Source organism: Trachemys scripta, chromosome 2 (assembly GCF_013100865.1).
Source record: "Trachemys scripta elegans isolate TJP31775 chromosome 2, CAS_Tse_1.0, whole genome shotgun sequence".
Classification (NCBI taxonomy): domain Eukaryota; kingdom Metazoa; phylum Chordata; order Testudines; family Emydidae; genus Trachemys; species Trachemys scripta.
In genome coordinates this window covers 19,254,261-19,278,856 of record NC_048299.1, presented here as the reverse complement: position 1 = coordinate 19,278,856, position 24,596 = coordinate 19,254,261, and the positions used below count along the sequence as shown (strand labels likewise).

The following is a 24,596-nucleotide window of genomic DNA, read 5'->3' as shown; positions in this document are numbered from 1 at the left end:
CACACATTCTTCAGATATAGTTTGGTTTTTTAAGTGTCAAATGAAAACTCATTCCTTTCAGCATTTCTGAGAGATATCCAGGCACAAGATCTTAACAAGCATGAAGAACTGGACCATACCAGAAATTTAGATTATCTCAAACTTTGGGAAGTCTCAAGTGTGTAGATCACATAAAATAAACAGATTTTTTTTATTGTGCACGAGCAATACTACCAGCTGCTAAGAGCTATACAGTTAAAACTGCTAGACCAGTTTACTTCAAAGTTGGCTTGTTTCTTAGATCCAAACCTTCAACTGTTCCAGTTATGCTCGTGCAAATTTTCTCACAGGCATATTAGTATTCCATCTCTAACACACACACACACACACACACACACAGAACAGAGACAACAGACATGATTTTGCTCAAACTTTAAAGGAAATAAAGTCTCTTTTTTTCCCCCCACACAATGAACAGTGAACCTGTGGAACTCCTTGCCAGAGGATGTTGTACAGAGCAACACTATAACAGGGCTCAAAAAAGAACAAGATAAGTTCATGGAGAATAGGTCCATCAATGGCTATTAGCCAGGATGGGCAGGGATGGTGTCCCTAGCCTCTGTTTACCAGAAGCTGGGAATGGGCAACAGGGGATGGATCACTTGATGATTGCCTGTTCTGTTCGTTCCCTCTGGGGCATGTGACATTGTCCACTGTTGGAAGACAGGATTCTGGGCTAAATGGACCTTTAGTCTGACCCAGTATGGCTGTTCTTATGTTCTCTTCTAGGGTGAGATCAAGCATAAACATTTTTATTTCAAAAGCAAAGCTTGACTGCTTCCACTACAATTCAGAGAAATCTTCTTTCAATGAAGTAATACTTGCCATAATGTATATTCCGTATAGTGAGAAGAGGCTCGCTATAACCCAAATTGTAATTTGCCCACTGTAATGTATCGAGACAATTTGGGACTTGCATTCTCCTTTCACTATAAATAGAACATTACTACATCCAGGATCACTGTAAGTAGGTTCCACTTTACAAATTAATAATATGACTACATGTAACCTTTTCTGATTAGTTGCAAGACTAACTAGAGATGTTTCAGAGAACAGCAACATATGTCTAGATTTTAAACTAAGTTAATTCCTGTGCAATATCGATGCCACACTCAAGTATTTCTCATACCTCACAGCAAATATCTGACTATGTATTAAAACATCATATAATTTAGTCTTGCACTAGCTGTTACTAGTGCATACACTGCAGGTCACTTCTTTTTCCCAAAAAAACCTGATTCCCTGTATTTGGGAGTTTAAATATATTTGATAAAATACAGGCTAGAAGGGGAAACTCAAGCTAAATATCTAAAATGGTGTGTGAAGAAACATTATTGTTACCTTATCTGCTTTAATGTTTTCTTGTTCTGACAGCCAGTGATTTGGTGGACAGAAATTTCTCCTTGTGTCTCTAGATTTCAACATTTTCACTAAATTAGTGATGACCTAGATGACAGAAACAGTTCCATTAAATATAAACTAGTTCACTAAATGAAGCCATGCAAAGGAAAGGCAATTCTTCAAAGCAAATTTCTAAAGAAATCATGTAATAGTGTGTCAGGTTAAGTTATTTTCCCTCTTAAATAACACTACATTATTAGCATTGCTAAATACTTTAGAAGACGGGATTAAGCAATTGAAATCTGGCCATAAATCACCACCAGAATTAGTTTACTGAAAAGTGCTTCCCCTTCTGCAGATCACAGGAGTATCTGTAACGTATAAAAAAGTTATATGCTAACTCAGGAAAGCTAAAAGTAATCACATCAGCACAAAATAATTTCCTTCTGTAAGATCATTTATTAAAAATAAGACCTAATGCTAAGTATTTATACTGTGCTTATCAAGGTACCTGAGCCTTGTGTAAGATTTTTAAACATTTTTATATTAAGCATATCATATCACCTCAGTCCCATATCCTAAGACTGAGTATACATCTCAGGCTGCCAGCTCCAATTTTAGATTAGAAAAAGTGTTTTTTTAAGAACATTCCCCACTTCCTTCTTCTCTCCCCAGCACCAAACACATTTTTCACAGACACCAGATACTGACCTAATATAAAAAAATAAAATCAATTATATTTAGTCTTGAAATTGTATAACTCCAATCTTCTCACCAAAATATTATTTTATATATTCATACATATTTGACAAAAATTAAGCAAGAAAGCGGTAAGGCCATTTCAATATCAGATGGTCCAAGAGGATCAGAGTACAGGTAAACACAAAAATCTGACATTTTTATATATTTATATAACAAAATGAGGAAGCTGGGGAAAACACTTATCCTGGGCACTAGGCACCTCTGACAATTTAAAAAATACAAAGGACACATCAGCAGCCCCCCAAAACCAGAAAATAACCACTCAGAAATATCAAATCAAACAGTACCTTTACAATACCTTTTGCACCCACAAATATCACCCCTGATCACAACCCTCCTGCTCCCAAATCTAGGTACAAATATTTGAAATGACTTAGTAACCCTACCCAAATATATTTAATAAACAAATGGAAGGATGTATTATATTTTTACAGGAGAACTAGCCTAAAGCAAGTTACCAAAGCTACCACAAGTAGGAATCCACTTTGCCACTTAAAATTATAGCACTTGAAAAACAAGTAGAAGAAATGCACAGACAGTGCTTTCAAGGTATTTCTTGCTTAAACACAGTCTTAATGGGCAGGTGTCAAAAGCAACAAAGAACTTAATGGACCTTCCAAAGAGATTTGTCACTAGATATTAAACTGAAACTTAGAGAATTTTTCACTTGACCAGAGCTCACTAAACAAAGGACCTTTTAATATCCAGTTTGTAAAGGAAGGTCCCGCAGGTTGGAATAAGACTGAAAGAAAACGCTATTAGGAGAATTGTTTGATTACACAGGAATTCTTTCGTCACCTTGCCCTTGTAAAATTCAATGCAGCCTAGATGAGTCATTAAAGTTTTGAGATTCCATTAGCTGCCCCCCACTCTCCCCTTGTAAGTATTCTCACACTTCTTATCAAACTGTCTGTACTGGGCTATCTTGATTATCACTTCAAAAGTTTTTTTTCTCTTACTTAATTGGCCTCTCAGAGTTGGTAAGACAACTCCCACCTGTTTATGCTCTCTGTATGTGTGTATATATATCTCCTCAATATTTATTCCACTCTATATGCATCCGAAGAAGTGGGCTATAGTCCACGAAAGCTTATGCTCTAATAAATTTGTTAGTCTCTAAGGTGCCACAAGTACTCCTGTTCTTTTTCCCCCAGATACAAAATCCAGAAAAATTTTTTCCATGTGAATTAAAAGGATGTGTTGTTAAAAAAAATTAAAAATAGTTTAAAAGAAGACTACATTAAATTAGCTGGGACTGGAGTTACCCCAACAAAATGTATTGGGTTCTTAAAAATGAAAAGCACAATAAACAAAAATGAGTCCTTTAAATTTGTTTATATTTTTAAAAAACTACATACAAATGGGAGTTTCCTTCTAATAATGTACCAGACGCAAGCATCAGTGTAAGTTAAACTTCAGGAAACCTAGTTTTTGACTCTACTGTTTTAGAATGATCAACTCAGAACTTAGTACAATATAATCAACTACTTAAGTGTTTGAAAAACTCCTGTTATTGATTCCACAGAAAGGCTTAGAATTCTAAATGCATCAAATCATATTTTGACAGATATTTCTATTTCAATATTTGTATCATAAGAAGAGAGGTATTCTACTGAAAGGAAAGAGGTCAGATGGTTCTATATGTCAGATTGTGTCACTTCTCATGCCCCAGTTATGCTCATGCTTAACTTTACTGTGAGTAATCCCATTCATTTAAATTGAAACTACTCACATGCTTATCGTTAAGCACATCTGCATTCGCAGGATCAGGACTTAAGTGTATGTCAGTATTAAATATATTGCATACATGTGCTTTCCATAAACATTAATGGAGGTGGAGCGTGGAATACATGCAAAACAAGTAAGAGAAATCCAGAGCATAGCTCATAGAGAAGACTATACCCTATTTTCTTAGCTATGTAGCTATGGCATTAGAAACCAGTAATCTTTCCCCATTTTTATAGAGTTCAGAAAAATGAAAGGAAAAGCAAATAAATATTTTCTCAATAATCACGGAATCATAGAATTATAGGACTGGAAGGGACCTTGAGACGTCTTCTAGTCCAGTCTCCTCCACTGAAGGCGGAACTAAGTATTATCTAGAGCAGTGGCTCTCAACCTTTCCGGACTATGTACCCTTTCAGGACTTTGATTTGTCTTGCGTACCCCCAAGTTTCACCTTACTTAAAAACTATTTGCTTTATAAAATCAGACATAAAAACACAAGTGTCACAACACATTACCGAAAAATTGCTTCCTTTCTCATTTTTGCCATAGAATTATAAAATATATCATATACACACACACACACACACACACACATACACTATACACTATACACTTTCATTTCAGTGTATAGTATATAGAGTAGTCGTAAGAAATTTTAGTTTGTTCTGACTTCGCTAGTGCTTTTTATGTAGCCTGTTGTAAAACTAGACAAATATCTAGATGAGTTAATGTACCCCCTGGAAGATCTCTTCGTACACGCAGGGATGCACGTACGCCTGGTTGAGAACCACTGGTCTAGACCATCCCTGACAAGTGTTTGTCTAACCTGCTCTTAAAAATCTTCAATGATGGAGATTCCACAACCCCCCCTAGGTAATTTATTCCAGGGCTTATCTACCCTGACAGTTAGCAAGTTTTCCTAATACTTAACCTAAATTGCCCTGGCTTGAAAACTCATGTCCCCCCTCAGTCGTCTCTTCTCCAGACTAAACAAACCCAATTTTTTCTATCTTCCCTCACAGGTCATGTTTTCTAGACCTTTAATCATCATCATTCCTCTCTGGACTCTCTCCAATTCGCTCACATCTTTCCTGAAATTTGGTGCCCAGACTGGACACAATACTCCAGTTGAGGCCTAAGCAGCACAGAGTAAAGTGGAAGAATTATTTCTCATATGTTGTTTACAACACTCCTAATACATCCCAGAATGAGGTTTGCTTTTTGGCAACAGTGTTACACTGTTGACTCATATTTAGCTTGTGATCCACTATGACCCCCAGATTCCTTTCTGCAGTACTCCTTCCCACTCATTTCCCATTTATGTGTGGAAATGATTGTTCCTTTTGCATTTGTCCTTGTTGAATTTCATTCTATTTACTTGATCTGTACAAACTGGAGAAATGGTCTCATTTTGAATTTTTATCCTATTCTCCAAAGCACTTGCAGCCCCTCCCATTTTGGTATTATCCACAAACTTTATTAGTGTACTCTGTGCCATTATCTACATAATTGATGAAGATATTGAACAGAACTTGACCCAGAACTGATCCCTGAGGGACGCCCCCCCCCCCTCCTGATATGTCCTTCCAGCTTGACTGTGAACCACTGATGATTACACTGAGCTATTATCCTGTGGGTTCATAACTGGTTGGAACAGTTTTCCAACCAGTTATGAACCCACAGGATAATAGCTCCATCTAGGTTGTATTTCGTAGTTTTTTTTATTAGAAGGTCCTGCAAGACAGTATCAAAAGCCTTACTAAAGTCAAGATACACCACATCTACCGCTTCCCCCCTATCCACAAGGCTTGTTACCTTGTCAAAGAAAGCTATTAGGTTGGTTTGACAGGATTTATTCTTGACAAATCCATGCTGACTGTTACTTATCACCTTATCTTCTAGGTGTTTGCAAATTGATTGCTTAATTATTTGCTCCATTATCTTTCTGCGTACTGAAGTTAAGCTGAGTGGTCTAATTCCCAGGGTTGTCCTTATTCCCCTTTTTATGGATTGGTACTCTATTTGCCCTTTTCCAACGCTCTGGAATCTCTCCTGTCTTCCACTACTTTCTGAAGATAATTACTAATGGCTCAGATATCTCCTCAGTCAGTTCCTTGAGTATTTTAAGATGTATTTACACTCATCTACGCAACAGTCTATTATTTGATAAGCTATTCCAATTTCTAACTTCAGCAAAGTATTTTACTTTTTTTTTTTTTTTTTTGAGAAACGTACTGCTCACTTTTCTTTACTGTAAATCAGTGCAAAGCAAGTGTCAAGTCTGGATGGTCTCCTTTGGAAAAGACCTAGTGACTTACATTGAAATCTTGCCAAAACAAGGTGAATTTCAGCCTTGACTGTTAAATTTTATCAATAAATTAGTTATGTGTTTGAAAAGTAAACAAGTGCTGTTTTGTTATTAACCACATTTCTGATCAGAACTAGACACTAAGATATCTTTAAGATTTACATTTATAATTGGCTTAATAGACAAAACACAAACTACTGAGAATAGTATGGGTAAACTGAAAAGTAAATAAGTTCAGATAATTTTTCTGTAGTCTAGTAGCTGTCTAGAAAAGAGTAATTTTTTGTGTACTGTATACACAACTATCATCTTGTATCAGAAGACACGAATTCAATAGTTGCTTGAAAGAAAACAAAATGTTAAGACAATTTTATCATAACCGCAAGTGAAGGAGAATGATAAAATAGGATAAACTAAAAGGCACAAATAGAGAAAGACATGATATAAACCACATACATAAAACATGCTGTCATTCCCAGTAAAATAGAAATACTGGCATCTCAATTTGTGATCTTTAAATTGAAAGCTTATTTGGTAATTTAAAGACAAGTAATTAAATTAAATTGTGCAAACATATATTAGATCAATCTGCACAAATTACAAATTCAGTGATGCATTAGGACTGTATTCAATGCTATCAAAACATTATCAGTTACTCTCACTGCTACTAATGCTCATAATGCTCATGCTCATAAGTGAAATGTGTTGTAAAATCAGGCAGAATGGGCTGGATAGAGGCTATCATAGACTTGTAGAATGAATAAGCATTCCTTAATTAGCCCATCAGGTTAAGTGCAAGCATTAATGGGCCTTTCCTAAAGTCTAGCATGACATCTTTCTCCAAACATGGCCAAGAAGAAAGTTCCATTAGCAATATTAATACAAGCTTAGTTGATCATTTTCATTCAATTAACTTCTTTCAATTAAATAGATAGCTTGACAAAAGCAGTGATAAAAGACCTGAAGGGACAGCTGATGACTCGAACTGAACATTAGTGTGCGAGAGGTCACCAGTATTAAACGGACTGTAAATCTAGCATTCAATTTGGAAAATGCATTTCTTCTGCTCCCACTCCTTTAATGAGCAATTTTAGCTGACTAGATGTGTTTGCTGCAGAAATTTCATGGCAAGTCAAGTACGCTTCCCTCGCCCCCCCGCAACAGTTATATTCTTAGTTTTTTTCCTGCCAACATTCTCAGCTTTCCTTAATTCATACCTTCGGTTTCCCTGGGTAAAACTGGGTAGGAACGTATTGGTAGTTATTTAAGAATAACATACATTTTGGGTATGTCTATCGTGCCATAAAACACCTGCAGCACAGTCGCAGATGGCTCAGGTCTACTGACTTGGGCTTGTGGGAATTGGGGCTCTGCGGCTAAAAACTGTAGTGAAGACATTCAGGCTCAGGATGGAGCCTGGACTCTGAGACCCTCCCCATCGGGAGGGTCCAATCCAAGTGTGAATACCTACATTACAATTTTTAGCCGCGTAGCATGAGCCCCACAAACCCCAGTAAATTGATCTGGGCTCTGAGATTCTGTGCTATGGGTTTTTTATTGCAGTACAGACGTACTCTAAGTATACTGCATTGGACTGATTCACCACTGCATTACAGCAGTTTTCCACCACTAGTCTCGATGCAGTTGTGAAATTGGTGTAACAGCAGTGAATATCAATCTCACGAGCCTGCAGGTCAGCAAGGCACTTACTCATAGAGTCATAGAACTGGAAGGGACCTCGAGAGGTCTTCTATTCCAGTCCCCTGCATTCATAGCTGGACTAATTATTATCTAGACCATTCCCTGACAGGTGTGTGTCTAACGTGCTCTTAAAAATCTCCAATGATGGAGATTCCATAACCTCCCTAGGCAGTTTATTCCAGTGCTCAACCACCCTGACAATCACGAAGTTTTTCCTAATGTCTAACCTAAATTGCCCTTGCTGCAATTTAAGATCATCGCTTCTTGTCCTATCCACAGTGGCTCTGGAGAACAATTTTTCTCCCTCTTCCTTGTAACAACCTTTTATGTACTTGAAAATTGTTATGTCCCCTCTCAGTCTTCTCTTCTCCAGTCTAAACAAACCCAATTTTTTCTATCTTCCCTCATGCAGTCATTTCCCATTTTATGTGTGTGCAAATTCTAGCTGAAGCCTAATCAGCACAGAGTAGAGCAGAAGAATTACTTCTTTTGTCTTGCTTACAACACTCCTGTTAATATATCCCAGAATGATGTGTGCTTTTTTGCAACATTACATTCTTGACTCATATTTAGCTTATGATCCACTATGACCCATAGATCCCTTTCCACAGTACTCCTTCCTAGGCAGTCATTTCCCATTTTGTATGTGTGCAAACTGAGGGTGGAGATGGATGGCAGGAGAGCAATCACTTGATCATTACCTGTTAGGTTCCCTCCCTCTGGGGCACCTGGCATTGGCCACTGTCGGTAGACAACGTATTGGGCTGGATGGACCTTTGGTCTGACCCAGTATGGTCGTTCTTATGTTCTTATTGTTCCTTCCTAACTCTTAACATTAAACATTTGAGAAGATCCACTGATGTTAATGGAACTTCTCACATGCTTAAAATTAGTCACATCTTGCTGAGGCCACATCTGGCCTCAATTAATACTCATATTCTATACCAACTCCTGCATAAGTCAATTAAAATATGAAACAAACTCAAGTCATCTAAAAAAAAAAGCTACAATTATTTAATTTACAGTCACCAAAATGACATTGTTATTCTGTATAGTCTTAAATGCAGAATTCACATTAAAGCAAATGTTATTTCCAAATTCCACATTTCCTATCTCAGAGGTTATCTTTAGAAGTATAATTGTGAAACAAACTGCAGCCAAATATTGTTATGGTAAATGTCAGTAGAAGCAGGTCTAAAAGTCTTGTTTAATCTGTAACTGAAAAATGACATCCTGTACCTTAAACAGTTGAATCCATCGTTTTTGTTCTGTTTGTATACATTGCTGCATTTCTGTATTTGTTGTAACTCCAACACTTCTAAATGCTGCAATATATTCCTCACGAACTTCTGGCTTTGTTTCTGGGTAAGCCAACTTGATGATTCCTAAACATGCATCTCGAAGGCAGTGTGATAATATTACCAGCTCTTCTAGTGTAAAAGGCATCATTGATGATTGTCTTTGACCTACAATTACAAAAACTACAAGGTTACATTTCTAAAATAACATTTCTCATCAATTTTTTCTATATTTACATAATTATTCTTTTACTCTGTTGTGCAAAAACAACAGTCACACAATAGAGAAAGGAGACGCACAAAGGAAACAAAAGCTACAAAACATAAGTTGGCAAAAATTAATGAATCTATCAGTCATTTTATTATTACAATAGTACTGGCTTAAAATTACAATGAAATGGATATTAACATGCGCACTTAATTTTTGTACTATATACTTAATGTTCAGATAACAGCCTGCAGACCCAATCTTCATGGTCCTTACTTTACTCCTGGAAGAATTCTGCACCAAAAAATTAAAAATTCTACACACAATATTTTTCAAATGCTGCAAAATTCTGCATATTTTATTTATCAAAATAACACAATATAATCAAACCAGTTTCAATAATTTTTGGTTATTTTATTTCAAAATAACTGTCAGCAAGTATGTCTGTAACAATATAGACAACAAAAAAGTTTCAGGAAATGTTTTTTGATAAATAGATTCCTTACTAGGAATCTGTACATATTAGTACAGAACTCTGAGTAATAATTCACTTAAACTACAAAACCATATTTCCCGCACCCCTCAAAAGTAGTGCAAAGGCTTGGTAGAGTCAGGGGTAACGGAGAAGCTGAGGGAGAGAGAAGTAAGTTGCTGGGAAGGAGCCTGGGTGTGAACTTGGAGGGTTGCGGGTATGGGTGAGAAAAGCATGGAACAGGTTTTTTTCAGAGTTGGGTAGGGATTGTTAGGGAACTTCCCCCATGCAGATGCTGGCTAACCCCTAGCCTCTCCCATTCAGGTCAGGCACATTTGCCCCTGTCCCTGTGTGTTCCTGCACCCCCATGTGTCCCTGAACCCCCCGTCCACATGTCCCTCCACCCCCACTCAGACACCCACTCCCCCTATCCCAATGTGGCCCTGTACCTCCTGTGGATCTGTACCCTCTCCCCCCTCCCCATTTGTGCCTGTGCCCCCACCCAGCCTCTCCCCTGTCCTGTGTGTCTATACCCCCTCCACCTGTGCCTTTGTGCCCCCACTCAGCCACCCTGTCGCTATATGTAGCTCTGCACCCTTCCCCCATCACCATGTGGCCCTGAACCTCCCTACCCGCTGTGGCCCTGTGCCTGCTCTCCCATTCAGCCCTGCCCCAGTCTGTCCTTCCCCAGGAGCCCTTATGAGCCCCCGTCTGACCCCTCCCCCAGCAGTCCAACGCTGTCTGTCTCCCCATAGCCTGTCACATGATATGGCCTGACAGGCACTGCAAAGAAGGCAGGCTTTTTCTCTACCCTAGCTGGCTGGGAGCTGCTGCTATGTTCTATTGCCACAGAGCCCTCTGGTGGGAAAAAGGCATAACTGCAGGAGTTATTTTCTGATGGGAGCTGCTGCTGTTCTTGCACAACTGTACCCTCTGGTGGGCAAAAGATGGAACTGCAGCAACATTTTAGCAGAAGCTTTTTTCTGCTCAAAAAATTAAAAACATGCATGTGTGTAGTAGCACAGAATTCCCCCAGGAGTAACTCATGCAAAACTCCTACTGAAATCAACAGGAATTTCAAGAGAGTAAGTTCTGTCAGATTAGATCCTAGAGAATGCTTGAAGCTCTTACCTTCTATAGGGTCACCAAAGAATTCATTATCATGTATAGAAATAAGTGAATGACTAAACAAAGAACTAAAAAGGTAAAAGAGTGGAATGATCCGACTGGAATCTTCTAAAGACATTGGCGATCCCCGTGATATTACTTGAAGCAGTGGGACCATAGACCTTAAAATATAAAAATCAAAATACAAAATCAATTAAATGTTTCCTTTTAAAAAATGCTTTAAGCTTCATCAACATAGTCAAAATATTATTGACTAGTACTATAAAATTTGCAATGTTCTAGCAATGTTGGTCCCAGGATACTCATAAGACAAGGATGGTGAAGTAATATCTTTTATTGGACCAACTTCTGTTGGTGACAAAGACAAGCTTTTGAGCTTACAAAGATCTCTTCTTCAGGTATGGGAAAGGTACTCAGTGTCACAGCTAAGGGCAGGTCTACACTTAAAACGTTGCAGCATCACAGCCGTTGTAGCGCTTCAGTGAAGACACTACTACGCCAACGGGAGAGCTTCTCCTGTTGGCATCTTTAAATCCACCTCAGCAAGAGGCAATAGCTACGTCAATGGGAGAAGTACTTCTGTCGACATAATGCTGTCTACAGTAGGTGTTAGGTTGGTCTAACTGCATCATTCAGGGAGAGACATAGTTATACCAATGTGAGTTTGTAGTGTAGACGTGGCCTCTATATACATTTTGGAAAAGATTGTTTAGCATAAGGAGTTAACATGTCAGGGACTATTCAGGGTGAAGTGGGCAGTTAACACCTCTGTAGTTCTAAAACAAAAGAGGGATAGTGGTTAACAGACTGTTGTAATGAGCCATAAATCCAGTGTCTTGATTGAGTCCATGATTTTTATTGTCTGACAAGGTTATGAATTTAAGATTCCAGGCTTACCTTTTGCAGGTGTTGTGAAGGCTTCTTTTGAGGACGAGGACTGAGAGGTCAGATATGGAATGATAATTTTGTGAAGAGTTTGCCCACAAGTAATATGGTGTTTTTGTTTTGTTTTTTAAATCATTTTGCGTGAGTTCATTCAAGAGCATAGTGATTCACCCACAAAATTGGTAGTGGGGCATTTAGTGCACTGGATGAGGTACACAAGCTAATAAAGCATAGTCTTAGTTTAACATCTTATATGCCCTCTGTTGGGAACTATATCCTGCTTAAGCAAGATGGAATGATTATTTATAGGTTGTCACTGTTTTGTATCTGAGTGCTTAACAAATACAATTACCACACCTCTGTGTTATCTCTATTTTAGAATCGTGTCTTATTTCTGGTTTAGAACTGGAGAACAGAGGCAAAAAGAGATTAAGTGACTTGCACGTTACCACACAAAAAGACGGTCAGAGCTGGGAACAGAACTCAGATCTTTTACACCCCAGTCTTGGGCCTTAGCCACAAGACCATCCTTCATCCATAAGATAAACCTGATAGTCTAAAAGGTCTTTTTCCACCTCTAACTACTACGACCCTATATGAAGAGTCCCCTTATGTTTTATGGTAATTAAATGCATCTTAAGAATAGGCATAGAAGATACATCAGCATGCAGGATGACACTGGAGAAAGGACTGGTAGCACAGAATAATGAAATATTTTGAATACAAGTACTACACTGCAATTGGAAACTGATACAAACTGAAATAAAGCAATTACATGCTTAGAAAACATATTTTCATATTTAATTTTTAAGCAAAAAGTTGCAACAAGGACTATAACTGTGTAATTATCAAATACACATGGATGCATATTGAGGTCTAAGAGAAAGTGCCATTTGGCATCTCTACATGTTATTTAAATAACTTGAGGGTGCTTCTTGCTTACAAAACAATCACTGCACCTTAGGCTGAAGAAACTCAGAGCCCAAAGACAAATGTGTTTCTAGCAAATAACCTCTGAGGTCAAAGGCCAAATTTTATTAGCCCAGAATATGATTATCACTTTACTTCTAAAACAGAAAGCAACTTAAATTTATCAAGAAGAAATGTAACTAGCTATTCAAATATTAAATTAAACGAAATAAAGAAACCAAGCAAGTCGAACTGCTGAAAGGCAAAAAAAAAATTTTAAGTTTAACACGTCTGGTTCCTGCCTTTCACACAGTTCTCATTCTCCTTCTCTCTGTCATCATTTTCTTCTCCCTTCTGCCCTTCCATACTGACAGCTCCCCAAGGCTCTGGTCCCTAAAATAACTGCAATATATTTGATTTACATTTTGTTTCACAGATTAATTGAGATGCAGGACTAGAAACTCTCAATGTAGACACAAACATAAGACAGTTATTCTGGGAACAAAAGCCCAACAGATCTTTAAGGAATGATTTAGGGAGTGAGATACAAGGATAGGAAGAACGGTATTTTTGGACTGGGGGGGAAAGAGTAAAACACTCCCTCACAAATGTTTAAAAGCCTTATTCTCTTTGCTTTCTTTAATTTCCTTTATGTGAAATTTAGGATTTTTTTCTGCTGTAGCTGAAGAGAGTGAGTAAAATAGAGAAGGAACATTTTAAAGCCAGTCTGAGTAGTAATTTTAATTTTTAAAAAATGGTTACTAACCTTTCATAACTGTTGTTCTTTGAGATGTGTTGCACGTCTATTCCACTCTTGGTGTGTGTGCGCCCCACCCATAGTTACCAGAAATTTTCCCCTCAGCAGTACCCAATGGGGAGGATCAAACACCTTTTGCTGCTGGCATCAGTATATGGGGCCCAGATGACTCTGGGCTTGTCTACACTTACATTTTATAGCGCTCTAACTTGCTGGCTCGGGGGTGTGAAAAATCACCCCCCTGAGCAAAGCAAGTCTGAGTGCTTTAAAGCACTACTGTAGACAGACTCGTGGAGGTGGATTACCAGGAGTGCAGGGAGAGCTCTCTCCCAGCGCTCGACCACACTCACACTTCAAAGCGCTGCCACGGGAGCATTCCCGCGGCAGTGCTTTGAAGTTTCCAGTGTAGACATACCCTCTGAGTCCCCTCAATTCCTTCTTTCTGGAAACTATGATACAGAGGGGCAGGAGGGCAGGTCATGGAATGGAATGTGCAACACATCTTGAAGAACAACAGTTATGAAAGGTCAGTCCATTTTTTTCTTTTGAGTTTTGCACATGTACATTCTACTCTTGGATCGGAGTTCATGTACACACACACTGCAGTACAGATCGACCGAACTTGGCATCATCTCTTGAATACTGAGTGATGGCACAATAGGAGGAGAAAGTGTGCACTGTTGACTAGGCTGCTGCTTTGCAAATGTCCAGGATAGGGATCTGCCTTAGGAATGCCATTGAGGATGCTTGTGATCTTGTGGAGTAGGCAGTCAGCTTCTCTGGAGGTGAGTTGCCTGCCAGATCATAACACACATGGGATACAAGAAGTTATCCAAGATGAAATTCTCTTGGATAATAAATTGGAAAACCTTTAATTCTGTATGCTATGACCATGAACACTTAGGTGGACTGCTGAAATAGTTTGGTCCAGTCTATGTAGAATGCCACTGTTCATCTAACATCCAATGTGTGTAGCCATTGCTTGTCCCTATTTGTGTGTGGTTTGGGGTAAAATACAGGTAAGTAAACTGATTGACTGATATGAACATCTGAAATTACCTTAGAAAGAAACCTCAGATAAGGGCATAAGTACACCTTATCTTGAAAGAAGTCTGTGTATGATGGTTCGGATGTGAGGGCATGCAGTTTGGAGACCCTTTTAGCAGAGATGATAGCAATTAGGAAGACCACCTTCCAAGAAAGGTGTAATAAGGAGAATGTTGTTAGAGGCTCAAATGGTGATCCCATAAGTTTAAACAAAACTAAATTCAAGTCCCAAAGGGAAATGGGCTCCCTAAGTTGACGGTACAATCTTTTCAGACCTTCAAGGAATTTAATTGTCATTTATTAGAAAAAACAGGACAGTTATGCATGTGAGGGTGGGAAGCTGATATTGCTGCCAGGTGAACCATGACAGAGGAAATCACTTAAGCTTTGCTGTTTCAGATGCAGCAAATAGTAGAGAATTTATTGGACGGATGAATGCATCGGTGAGACTCCAGTTTGACAAGTCCAGATAGAGAACTGCTTCCGTTTTTGACAGGTAAGTGGCCCTGGTGGACGCCTGTCTGCTACCTAGTAAGATCTGGTGAACTTGCTCCGAGCAAGCCTACCCTTTGGAATTTAACCATGGAACTTCCAGGCCATTAAATGAAGGGTTCACGGGTTCAGGTGGAGCAGCCCATCATCGTCCTGAAAGATCAAATCTAGGTGCAACAGAGTTGGAATTGCCACTGAGAAGTCCAGTAGAGTAGAGAACCAGTGTTGGCATGTCATGCTGGGAATATTAATACAACGCAGGAGTGGTCCCGCTTAACCTTTACTAGCACTCTATGTAGTGGTGAGATTGTGGGAAAAGCATAATAAAGCTTTCCTGTACAGGGTAGCAGAAAGACATCAGTGATAGAACCCAGACAGTGGCCTTGTACTGGTGACATTTTCTGTTGTATTTTTTTTTTTTTTTTTTTTGCAAATAAGTCTATTTGGGGAGTCCCCCACTGCTGAAAAATGCATCTGGCTATATCCAGGCAAAGAAACCACCCGGGGTGACTGGAGAAGGATCTGCTCAGGTGATTTGTTAGCTTGTTCGGCACCACTGGAAGGTAAGAGGCCTTGAGGTTGATTGAATGGGCTCTGCTAAATTCCCTTAGGTGAACTGCTTCCTGACACCGGAGGAATGACCAAGCTCCTCCCAGCCTACAAAACATGTTGTCCATAAGGACAAACAGGTTATCCCCCAATATGAGGTAGGAAAAGCCTGACAGGCAAGACAAATCACCCTGAGCTCTCTGACACGGATATGAAGAGTGACCTTCATCAAGGACCAAAGACCCTGAGTTCAGAGGGGCCTCAGCTGAGCTCCCCATCCTAGCGTCAACGTGTCTGAGACTAGAGTCAGTGACAGTTGAGGGCAGAGGAAGGAATGCCTGCACAAACACAGAGGTTTCAACCACCAATTCAGCAAAATTAGAACCTGCAAAGGTACCGTGAGTACAGTGTCTAGATGCAGACAGCCTGGCAAGTACACTGAGGCCAGCCACATCTGAAGGAGGTCTGAGGTGCAGCCTTGCATGTTGTACTACATATGTGCACGAGGCACATGCCCTAGGAGTCTCATATAGTTTCAGGCTGTTGTGATTGGATGAATCTTGAGGTTTGTCACAAAAGATTGAAAATAATGGAACCCTGACTCTGGGAGGAGCACTCCCAGAGTAGAGTCCAACACAGCCCCTATAAACTCTATCTTCTGCACTAAGCAAAGGATAGACTTGTGATCACACATCTGCACATGTTCCTAAAATACCCAAGAGCTGGGGTTAGCTCATGTTCCTGTGATTGTCTGGAGTCATTATGGACAAACTACCACTTAAATACTCTACTGCCAGTTCCCCAAAACTTAGGGGTGACCATTTATCTGTGCCAAAGTTCACAGCCTCAAGCCTTATGCTAACTGCTGAAGCAATGTCTTACAGGATACAGGCCTGTAGTTTCCTTGCATTAGTGCTGAATAAAATAAATGCTAAAGCTAGCTATAAGCTACATTTGGCTTTCGGGATTAGGAAATAACGGGAGTAGAAACCCTTCCCTCTTAAATTCTGCAGAACCTTTTCCCATCTGAAGAAGAGATTGAACCTCTTGGACCATAAGTTCTTTGTGAGAGGAGTTCCTGAAAAGGAACGAGAAGGGAGGGTGGAAAGGAGGGGTAGAAATAAATTGGGGGGTGTATCCCACTTCTACGGCACTCAATGTATCCCATTTCTACGCCACTTCCACACCAATGGTCTGAGGTGGTACAGGACCAAGTACTGAGGAAATGGGAAAGGCCGTTTGCAAACAAAGGAAAAATGGGGTCTAGCATCCTTGAGGGTCTCATCAAAATACCTGCTTATAATGCACTAGATGTTTAGGTGGAGCAGGCACTGAAGCAGCGGTAGAAGGAGGTGGTAGTCTACAATTATAACCTCTACTCTTCCTTCTCTGCAGATCCTGTTGGACAGCTGAAGAAAAGTATGGAAAGGGTTGCCAAGGCCCAAAGCATTTCCTGGAAGGGGTTGAGGTGTACAACCCAAGGGACTTTAACGTCTCCCTCAAGTACTTTAACCCATGGAGCTTAGCGTCAGTCTGCTCTGAAAAGAGTGAGGATCCTTCAAAAGGTAGGTCCAACACAGTCCATTGGACCACCTGCGGGAGCCCAGAGAACTGCAACCAGGAGCTCCTACGCATGGCCACTGCAAAAACCATGGACCTGGCGGCCAAATCAGCTGAATCCAGTTGCACTGCGGTCCTCGCCACCTATTTTCCCTCATCCTTTAGTGAGAAGAACTCCTGCCTAGCCTCTTCTGGGAGCAGAATGTCTTTAAATTTCAGTATGGAGTCCCATACATTAAAGTCATAGCTGCCCAAAAGTGCATAGCGGTATGCATTCTCGAGCTGCAACACTTCAGCAGAATGAACTTTCCTTCCAATCAAGTCTAACTATTTTCAGTCTTTTGATTTTGGGGCTGCACCCTGATTTCTCTGCCTTTCTCTCTCATTGGCAGCAGATATCACCAGGGACCCCAGGAGGGGATGCAAGTAAAGAAACTCATAATGCTGGGTGGGTATTGTGCTCGGCTGTCTTTCAAGTTGGGGGAAGAGATGCAGATATCTGCCACAGTCCCTTACCTGGGTCCATAATGGTGTCATTGAGAGGCAGGGCCACTCTGGAAGCACCTGCAATGGCTAAAATATCAACCAGGTGGTGAGAGAGTTCTTTTACTTCCTCCACCTGTATGCCCAGACTTAAGGCAACCCTATAACAATTCCTGGTGCGCCTTATAGTCATCTGGGGGAGGTGACATGCCCTTTCCCCCCCCTTTCCCCACCCTGAGATTGCCTAGTCCGGGGAGGAGGAAAAGGAGGCAAGTACTGGCTGCAGATGCTCTTCCTCCTTTTTTTGATCTGCAGGGTCCTGTTGAGCTGGCACTTGAAGTCTGGTCCCAGGCTCGGTATCAGAGTCAAGAACAGGTGATGTCTGGTGGGTAGGTGCCACATACCTTTCTGAGGTTACCAAATAGGAGTGCCTGGAATACGATCAGGAAACTGGGGGAAAGCCCCACAGACTCCAAAGAGCCCACTGGACAGGCTTGGGCTCCCAGAGACCTCTTGGCAAACCACTACACAGTACTCCTGTGACAGGATCCATTGGAAGGGTGGAAAGATCTTAAGGAGGAGTTGCTCCGAGGATGGGAAATGTAGGACCCAACCTCTAATTCAGAAGATGCGTCTCCTTCCACTGACCATGGAGATGCAGTTCCAGACGGTGACCTGTACCAAGTTGGAGAAGCCCACAAAAGCAGCAAGCACCACGGGTTTCCCCTTGGATTGTACCGAAGCGCGCACCATCGGGGTACATGAAGCTGGTACAGTACCCAGCATTGTAGCAAACCTGCCGGTTCTCCCTTGTCCACCGGCACCAGTAGCGTCATCTCTTGTACTGGCACCGACAGGGTCAGAAGGTCCCTGGCAGCAGCAAATGCCTGCGGCATGGTCAGTACGGTTCAGTGCCACAGATGTAGCTCTGGCCTTGACAGAACACGCCTAGGCACCTGTGGTGGGGCGATTACCCCACACCCAGAGAGACTGGGCTGCGGCAGGCCTAGGCGCCTGCGTAGACACGCGGCCAATCAGGAGAGGGCTTACTGGGAGCCAATCAGAAGGCAGATTGGAGCCAGCCAATCAGAGCCCGGCTTAGCCATATAAAAGGATGCCCAGAACAGGAGCAGTCAGTCTGTCCCAGGCCTTCAGAGGGGAAGGTCTGTCTCCAGAGCTGGGAGGCCAGCACCATGGACAGCGCAGTGCAGGCCAGCCTGAGAGCGTGGGAGAAGGCCCCACTCCATAGCCTGCTAGGCGGCAGGCCTGAGAGGAGGAGGCCTAGCGTAGAGAAGGGCTGTTGGGGAAGTGGTCCAGAGGGATAGTCAGAGGAGGAAGGAGAAGAAGGACAGTGAGACTGTCACCCGAGGGCCTCTGGACTGGGACTCAGAGTAGTGGGCGGGCCTGAGTCCCCCCCCCTTTTCCCCCTTTGTTTGCTGTGCTGCCCCACGCACAGCTACGGGTCGCAGGGAGCGGCCGGTCAGCACCACACCAGGTCCTGGACTGTGAGGATCGGACTCGAGGGTGTGGGGCTGTTGTTTAACCACCCCCCCGGAAGGGGGGTGTGAATGGACCAGGGAACACTGTCGGAGGGCAGTGCTCCGGAAGAGGACGCCGTACGTGGAGAGCAGCGCAAACCCGCACACCCAACGACGGCGAGACGACAGGCGGGACGCCACCCAAAGAGGGCGCTCTACTGGCTAAAACTAATTCCCCAAGACGACCAGGAGGAGGCGCCACAGCGGTGAGCTACTACCCTGTCACAGCACCCTAGTAAACACTGCCATCTTTTGAGGAACCGAAGCAAATAAGTGCTTGGACTTAGACCACACACTACTCTTATCCCCATGCCTAGCAGACTTCGGTGCCAGGGATCTCCCCCTTTCAGCACTCTGCTTCTTTTGCCTCCTCTTAGGTACTGGGGATGGTGAGCAGTGTTGGGACTCAGGTATGGTAGGAGGTGCACTCCTTACCAATGTCAAGGCACTTGGCACCAAGTCTGACCTACCTGGCTCAGAAGGAGGTCTCAAGGCCACCTCCCTGAATCTAAACTTTACCCTAGCTCCACGATCTTTCTTTGCAAGAGGCTTAAAGTCCCTGTAAATTTGGCAATGCTCTCCAATATGAGCTTCCCTGAGGCACTTCAAGCAACTCAAGTGTGGGTCACTGACAGGCATAGCCTTACTGCAGAAAACGCAGGGCTTGAAGCCGGTGACAGAGACATCCTTCAGCATTGGGAGTCGACCAATGCCCTGAGATGGTTTAAAAAAAAAAAAAAATCTAACTAAAATACTAATAATCTTAATCACACTAACTGTTTACAGTACAAGAGAACACAGTTCACTGACAGAATTTGTAAATGCAAGAAGAGCAGATCCAGAGGCCACCATGGGCAGTAAGACGGAACTGAGGGAACTTGGGGTCAGTTGGCCCATTATACCAGCACAAGCAGCACGTGGCAGCAGAGGACACTTGAGCCATCCTGATGGGTACCACTGAGGGAAAAAATTTCCAGCACCTGTGCATGCAAAAAGCAGAATGCACACGTGCAATCACTACAAGAAGAAAGTACAGGTATTGATAAACATTTGTGCAATGATGCTACAAGTCTCTGCACTCTGGAAAATAGCTGTCAACCAGATTATGGGATTATAAATACTGTAGCAGTTTTGAAAAACAAGCCAGATGCCCCTTAACAGAGAATTATGTAACTAGGGCACAAATTACACACTTATGCATTAATAACTGCACAGATTTGCTGCATTCTGTTTGGCTTAGACTCCTCTTTAGTTATCATACATAATAATGTAAACCCTGAAGTGCAACAGTGCAGTTATATTTTTCCAATTTATTTAAAATTATTTCTTTTAGAATACTTGCATTGCCATTATGAAAAATATTCTATTGCACAAAATTAGAACATAAACTTATAACACTGTTATGGGTGTTTAAACAACTTTTTAAATATAACCAGTGTTAACACCCTGCACACATACAAAGTGCTCCTAAAATCTGGTGGCATCAAGGAACATTGTGGGGGAAGAGCAGGAAGGCTGCTTATGAGCCATCTGCCATTTTACCTACAGCCACAGGAGTACATCTACAAAGGGAGTTAGGATGTGGATCCAGGGACATACTGTTTTCCTCACCTCCACTGCTCACTATCTCTATCCTGCGTATCTGGCCTCTAGACTAGTCTGACATTCTTCAGGTTGAGAAGAACCTACATATGGGGCAGAGCTCTTCTTAGATTCCTGCTTCAATTTGTTCAGAAAGTACTTTCAATGTTTGCTCACGGGAACTGGCATAATAATTAGAAAACTTCAAATGTCATCATCAATATTTTTAAAATAATAAAGCCATTTTTATTTTTATTCTAAATAAAGACTAAGTCAAACTCCCACTGAAGTCAATTGAAGTTTAGGGTTTTGTTTGTTTTTTGGTTGGTTTTTCCTACCATCATATTTGTCCACTAATTCACTTTTCCTTTTCATAAAGACATGCTATATTATGAAAAGAGTTCAATTATAGAAATGATATAATACATACCCTGTAATCATTCGTGTAGTCATTGAAGAGATTAGATACCAAAGATGCCTCAGGAACCTGGCATTAAATGCTAAACTGTAAAGAAGCCTAAAAGAGAAAAAACAAATATATTACTGAAGCAAATGAAGGTTGTCACGCAAGAAAACCACAATATTTCTATCATGCCTTTCAAATCAAGCATTCCCCAAACTGATGTACAAAAATATAAATTAAGGTAGCTTTAATATATATAAACATTAAAAAGATTTTGAACTGTTAAAGAAAGGGAGTAATAATGCCATAAGGTAAAATCCAGCAATTCTGCAATGAGAAGTGCACAGGCAGACGCTGCATTAAAACCTGCATCACACTGCAGTACTGAGGCCCAAATTTGTACAAAGGAATGAGGCACACATTAAACAAACCTTACATGCTTCAAACCTCTGAGTTATTTTATGAGTAACATTATAATGCTGAGGTGGGAAACTGACAGGTCACTCTGTGTGGCTTAATTTATTTTAATTAGCAAAGCAAATTGATATAGATGGTTTTAAAGTACAAAATTTTTATCTGAAAATAGATTAAAATGTCTTATGAATAGCTAATCTCCACAAAAATAATTATTAGTTTAAAAAAATCTAATACACTTATTTTTGTGTGTGTTCAGGTACAAGTTATGATATCAAATACATTCCTTTTTTAGAATCTAGCATAACAATTAAATCCAAGGGACAATGTTTGTTCTCAGATACATAGATATTTTCCTTTTAGTTTAACAGGAGTTGCATCCCCCAGTGTACACACATACCCATTTGAAGGCAGAAAATGGCCCTCAAGTATTTTACACATGTATTTAAAACCTGGCGTGCACTTTAACAGATTAAATGTATCATTCTTCGAAGAATCTCCAGCCACAGGTAAATAAGCGCCATTTCTTCTTCAAGTGATAATCCCTATGTGAATTCTACATGTGGGAGATTAGTTAGCAGCAGTCAATCAGGAGGGGGTGCGAGGATGCAGATGGTATGGAAGTCTGTAATACTACCGCTCCCACAGCCGTATCTGTAAAAGAAGTCTGCACCAATTCACGACGTTTTGTAAAGGTATGGATGGAAATCCTGGTAGTCTCCCTACATAAATCTAGTAAGGGTTCATCTTGCAGAGATTCCGCAGAGACTGCTTACACTCTGGTGGAATGGGCTTTCACCTCCATCGGGGGGGGGGGGAGGAGGGAGGGAGAGAGGAGGAAAGATACGTGCTAGGTGGTAGAGAAGAATGATGCAGCCCGACATCCACCTAGAAAGAGTCTGTGCAGATAGTGGATGACCCATTGATTGCTCTGCCAGGACAACAAATAGTCTAAGTCAGTAGTTTACAACCAGTGGTCTGCGGATCCTGGGGGTACACAGACTATGTCAAATATTTCCAAATGGGTCTGTACCGCCATTCAAAATTTTTTAGGGGTCCACAAATGAAAAAAAGATTGAAAACCACTTGTCTAGGTATCTTTCTAATTGCATTCATTCTCTGTAGAGACATCTATAGGGAGCAATTTGTTGGGGAACAGTCAACATGGTTGTTTGTAAATCATGCCATGCCAATCTGCTAGAATTCTTTGAGGGGGGTCAACAAGCATGTGGACAAGGGGGATCCAGTGGATATAGTGTACTTAGATTTTTCAGAAAGCCTTTGACAAGTTTCCTCACCAAAGACTCTTAAGCAAAGTAAGCTGTCATGGGATAAGAGGGAAGGTCCTCTCATGGACTGGAAACTGGTTAAAAGATAGGAAACAAAAGGTAGGAATAAATGGTCAGTTTTCAGAATGGAGAGAGGTAAATAGTGGTGTCACCCATGGGTCTGTACTGGGATCAGCCATATTCATAAATGATCTGGAAAAGAGGGTAAACAGTAAGGTGGCAAAATTTTTAGACGATACAAAACTACTCAAGATAGTTAAGTCCCAGGCAGACTGTGAAGAGCTACAAAAGGATCTCACAAAACTGGGTGACTGGGCAACAAAAACGACAGATGAAATTCAATGTTGATAAATGCAAAGTAATGTTGGAAAACATAATCCCAACTATACATATAAAATGATGGGGTCTAAATTAGCTGTTACCACTCAAGAAAGAGATCTTGGAGTCATTGTGAATAGTTCTCTGAAAATAGTCACTCAATGTGCAGCGGCAGGCAAAAAAGTCCAGAATGTTGGGCATCATTAAGAAAGGGATAGATAAGAAGACAGAAAACATCATATTGCCTTTATATAAATCCATGGTATGCCCCCATCTTGAATACTGAGTGCAGATGTCATCACCCAATCTCAAAAAAAAGATATATTGGAATTGGAAAAGGTTCAGAAAAGGGCAACAAAAATGATTAGGGGCATGGAACAGCTGCCATATAAGGAGAGACTAATAAGACTGGGACTTTTCAGCTTGGAAAATAGAGGACTAAGGAGGGATATGAGAGAGGTCTATAAAATCATGACTGGTGTGGAGAAACTAAAGAAGGAAGTGTTATTTACTCCTTTTCACAACACAAGAACTAGGGGTCACCAAATGAAATTAATAGCAGCAAGTTTAAAACAAACAAAAGGAAGTATTTCTTCACACAACGCACAGTCCACCTGTGAAACTCTGCCAGAGGATGTGAAGGCCAAGACTATAACAGAGTTCAAAAAAGAACGAGGTAAATTCATGGAGGATAGGTCCATTAATGGCTATTAGCCAGGATGGACAGGAATGGTGTTCCTAGCCTCTGTTTGCTAGAAGCTGGGAATGAGCCACAGGGAATGGATCATTTGATTACCTGTTCTTTCCCTCTGGGGCACCTGGCATTGACCACTGTCAGAAGACACGATACTGGGCAAGATGGACCTTTGGTCTGACCCAGTATGGCTATTCTTATGTTAAGTCTTCTTTCTTCATCAGAACAATACAGTTTTAGAAAAGATACCGGTAAGTGGATGGTTTGATTCGAAATTACTTTAGGGATGAATATTGGTTGGAGGCAAAGAGACCTTTTTATGAAAAATGGTATTTGACTGATCTGCTGTAAGTGCTCCCAGCTTGCTCACCCTTTTGGCTGATGTGATGGTGACTCAGAAGGCAACTGTCATCGAGAAATGGGACAAAGAACAGGTGACTATTAGTTTGAAAGGAAGTCTGTTGAGACCTGAAAGGATGAGAGTGAGGTCACATTGTAATGTTAGTCTCAACACTGGTGGGGAAGTTCCAATAAATCCCTTCAGGAATCTACTTATCGTTGCATAGGTACTGATGATATGATCCTCAACTGGAGGATGAAAGGCACGGATTGCTGTGTGGTGGACCTGTAAAGAACTGACAGAGGCGCCCAAGTTCTTAAGAGTGAGTAGGTAATCTAGAAAACAGGAATCC

General features: G+C 41.0%; 1 protein-coding gene across 1 annotated transcript in view; it reads right to left on the bottom strand.

Annotated features, from left to right (window-relative positions):
* Positions 1-24,596, bottom strand: part of UBE3C (ubiquitin protein ligase E3C) — a 172,590-nt gene that overhangs the window by 84,639 nt on the left and 63,355 nt on the right. The window contains exons 11-14 of the mRNA XM_034760009.1: positions 21,217-21,303; positions 10,989-11,146; positions 9,119-9,345; positions 1,381-1,485 (exon numbers count right to left, since the gene is read on the bottom strand). Of these exons, the coding sequence (XP_034615900.1) occupies positions 1,381-1,485; positions 9,119-9,345; positions 10,989-11,146; positions 21,217-21,303 (577 nt within the window). The remainder of the gene's footprint in view (positions 1-1,380; positions 1,486-9,118; positions 9,346-10,988; positions 11,147-21,216; positions 21,304-24,596) is intronic.